The sequence below is a fragment of the Apis dorsata genome, unplaced genomic scaffold (assembly GCF_000469605.1).
Source record: "Apis dorsata unplaced genomic scaffold, Apis dorsata 1.3 scaffold_42, whole genome shotgun sequence".
Classification (NCBI taxonomy): Eukaryota; Metazoa; Arthropoda; class Insecta; order Hymenoptera; family Apidae; genus Apis; species Apis dorsata.
Genome location: NW_006263344.1, coordinates 502,947 through 505,686, shown reverse-complemented (window position 1 = coordinate 505,686; position 2,740 = coordinate 502,947). Strand labels below are relative to the sequence as shown.

Here is a 2,740-nt window from a genome sequence, read left to right as displayed (position 1 = left end):
CCCTTCTCTCTCTCTCTCTCTCTCTCTCTATAGTCAAAGGGAAGAGGGCGAAACGCAGAAGGAGATCGTATCGGGTGATTAACTCTCGCGATCTCTCGAAGGGCCCGAAGCCCGAGGCCCACCTCGTTAGCTCTGAGTAATTCGAGCGCTAATTGCGCCTAAGAGCGAGAGGAAGCCAAGAAGCGGCGAAGAAGCGGAGTTCGAAGGGGGTCCGGGTAGTGGCAGCGAGAGAAAGAGGAAAAGAGGGCCAGGCAAGTTCGTGATAGGTGCCAAAGACTCCCGAAACATTCGGGATGTGGCGTGGCGGGTGTGAACCGGGAACGGGCGTGCAAATGAAGGCGCAGAAAACATCTTGATGTATCATTTATCACCCGTTCCTTGCCCTCTCCTACGTTCCTTCTCGAACCTTCAGTAGTAACTTCATTTTCGTCCATCAGCCTCCACTTCGAATCTCTCTTTCTCTCTCGAAGAAGAAGAAGTTTGATTGAAATATCGAAAAACGAAATTAGATTATCTTGTGATTTCTCTTGTTTATGATTATTCTGTCGGAGGAGAGGTATATACAAACGTTTTGCGAAAACGATGATTAATAATGATTGATGTTGAACGATTGTTCTCAGGGGCCGCCAAACGCGCAGAAAACCTCGGTGTCGTCCACGACTTCCGGTCTCGGCTCGGCACCACCCGGCGAGACCAGCTACGAGCTTCTTCTTCAACAGCAGCAGCTATTCCTCCAATGGCAGCTCGAATGGCAGCATAAGGTACACGGAAAGTGATTGCAGGGAATTAGAAATGTCGTTATAAAGCGTCCACTTTCCACGCTCGTTAGTAACAAGCGAATGGACGAATCTCAACCGGATATGTCTCGTTAACGCCACGTCTATCTACTTTCTCCACCATGATTTGCATAGCAATTACGTTATCACGTTTAAATTTATAATCGAGCTTCGGTTACGAGACAACCAATGCCGGTTACCCAATTCGAACATTGATTTCATATGTATATATATATATATATATATATTTGTGTGTGTGTGTATAAGCAAAAATTCGTTGCGTAATTCGATTACTTTGTTTAGTATCCTCAGATCATTCTACCGGCAGCGCAAAAGCCATTGTCGTTGAACAGTAGCGGGGCAAGTGACGCTGGTAGCATTAGCGGAAGCAGCTTGAACGCACCGAGCCCCGCACCCTCGAATTCCTCCAACAATCCCTCGGAGCAACCACCTTTGAGGCCTTTGGGCAAATTGGAAGATATGAAAGGTGAATATCGCTTCGTTGTTTGGATAGAGAATGATTAATTGTCGAGGTAAATCGTTATCCTTGCAGTAAGTGATCTCAAAGTGGAGTTGAAACGTCGAAACTTGCCTGTATCTGGCTCGAAACCGCAGCTGATCGAGAGATTGAAGCCGTTCACGGAATCGTCTAGCGGCAACTCGACGTCTAGCTCGAATGGGCCCCACGTGACGCATATGGGCCACATATTGATGGACACTCCGGGGCCAATGACATCCGACGAGTCTAGCTCTCATGCCAAGAGTCCTGGCTCCGCGGTCAAGGACGAGCCGAACAGTCCACGGACGGATTCACCGCATGGCAGCGAGCACGATGATCCATCCAGTCCTCCAGGTACTTCAAACTTGCCGATATATACTTCTTCCGAATTATAATATTGTATTCACAAGAGATTAAAATTTCGAGAAATGAATTTTTCGGAGCGCAACACACGTCGGTGTTTTCACGATGTAGTCCGTGTTTCAGGGGACGACATAATCAAAGAGCAAAGGAAACGGATAGAAGAGTTGCAACGTGAATTGTACAAATCTCAACAGCAACTTCAGCAGATCCGTCAGACCCAACCGTCTACGGTTCACGCTGAGAAGCTGGTGCTGCAGCAACATATACAGAACAAGATGCAGCAGCAGCAGCTGGCGCTACATTTGCAGCAGTTGCAGCATTTGCAGCAGCAACAGCAGCAGCAGCAGCAGCAGCAACAACAGCAGCAGCAGCAGCAGCAAAGTCAACAACAACAGCAGCAGCAGACGCAGCAACAACACGCTACGTTCCAACAGCTGAACGCGAAAGCTAGCCTCGCCGCGTTCCTGCAGGCACAGCCAAATAACACTACTGCCATTCTAGACTCTTCGACTTTGACCGCGATTAACAATAAGAAGAACCAGACGAAGAACAGCGCGACAGTTCAAATACCTGCTGCGATAGTTTTTAATCTGCCCAAACCTACGAAATTGAATGGAACATTGTTGAGCGCGTTGGTGGCACAAGCCCAACAACAACAGCAACAAACTGTTACCACGGAGGATGGAAAACCGCCACCACCTCAGTACGATGAAGCCGCGAAGCTATTAAAGGTGAACGATGATACCTACAACAGACATAAAAGATATATAAGAAGAAGAAGAAGAATTTGTTCGTTTAAACGACACTATTCCGTTTCAGGTAAAAATTGAACCAGTTCAAAAAAGTCATATCAAGAGTCAAGTGGTGGATGACGTGCTGGAGATCCTGATCAAGAATGGCGAATTACCACCAAGCGCCGCACAGGACCCGGCAACGCCAACTACACCCAACAGACAGCTACAGCAAAACTTGGTGTTCACAGCGCCAGCGGATAGCCAAAGTCATTCGTTGGTTTTCGCCGCTGCTAGTCCAATCAGTCCCATCAGCCCCATCGCGATGGAGGTTTCCCAGAGCGATTGCGTGAGTTCACCGGCGCCGGCGC

At 48.2% G+C, this 2,740-nt stretch overlaps 1 protein-coding gene across 1 annotated transcript in view; it reads left to right on the top strand.

Annotated features, from left to right (window-relative positions):
• The window catches only part of LOC102671395 (myocardin-related transcription factor B-like), a 134,923-nt gene that overhangs the window by 128,062 nt on the left and 4,121 nt on the right, over nucleotides 1–2,740 (top strand). The window contains exons 9-13 of the mRNA XM_031513904.1: nucleotides 621–761; nucleotides 1,080–1,263; nucleotides 1,330–1,629; nucleotides 1,762–2,369; nucleotides 2,458–2,740. Coding sequence (XP_031369764.1) covers nucleotides 621–761; nucleotides 1,080–1,263; nucleotides 1,330–1,629; nucleotides 1,762–2,369; nucleotides 2,458–2,740 — 1,516 coding nt within the window. The remainder of the gene's footprint in view (nucleotides 1–620; nucleotides 762–1,079; nucleotides 1,264–1,329; nucleotides 1,630–1,761; nucleotides 2,370–2,457) is intronic.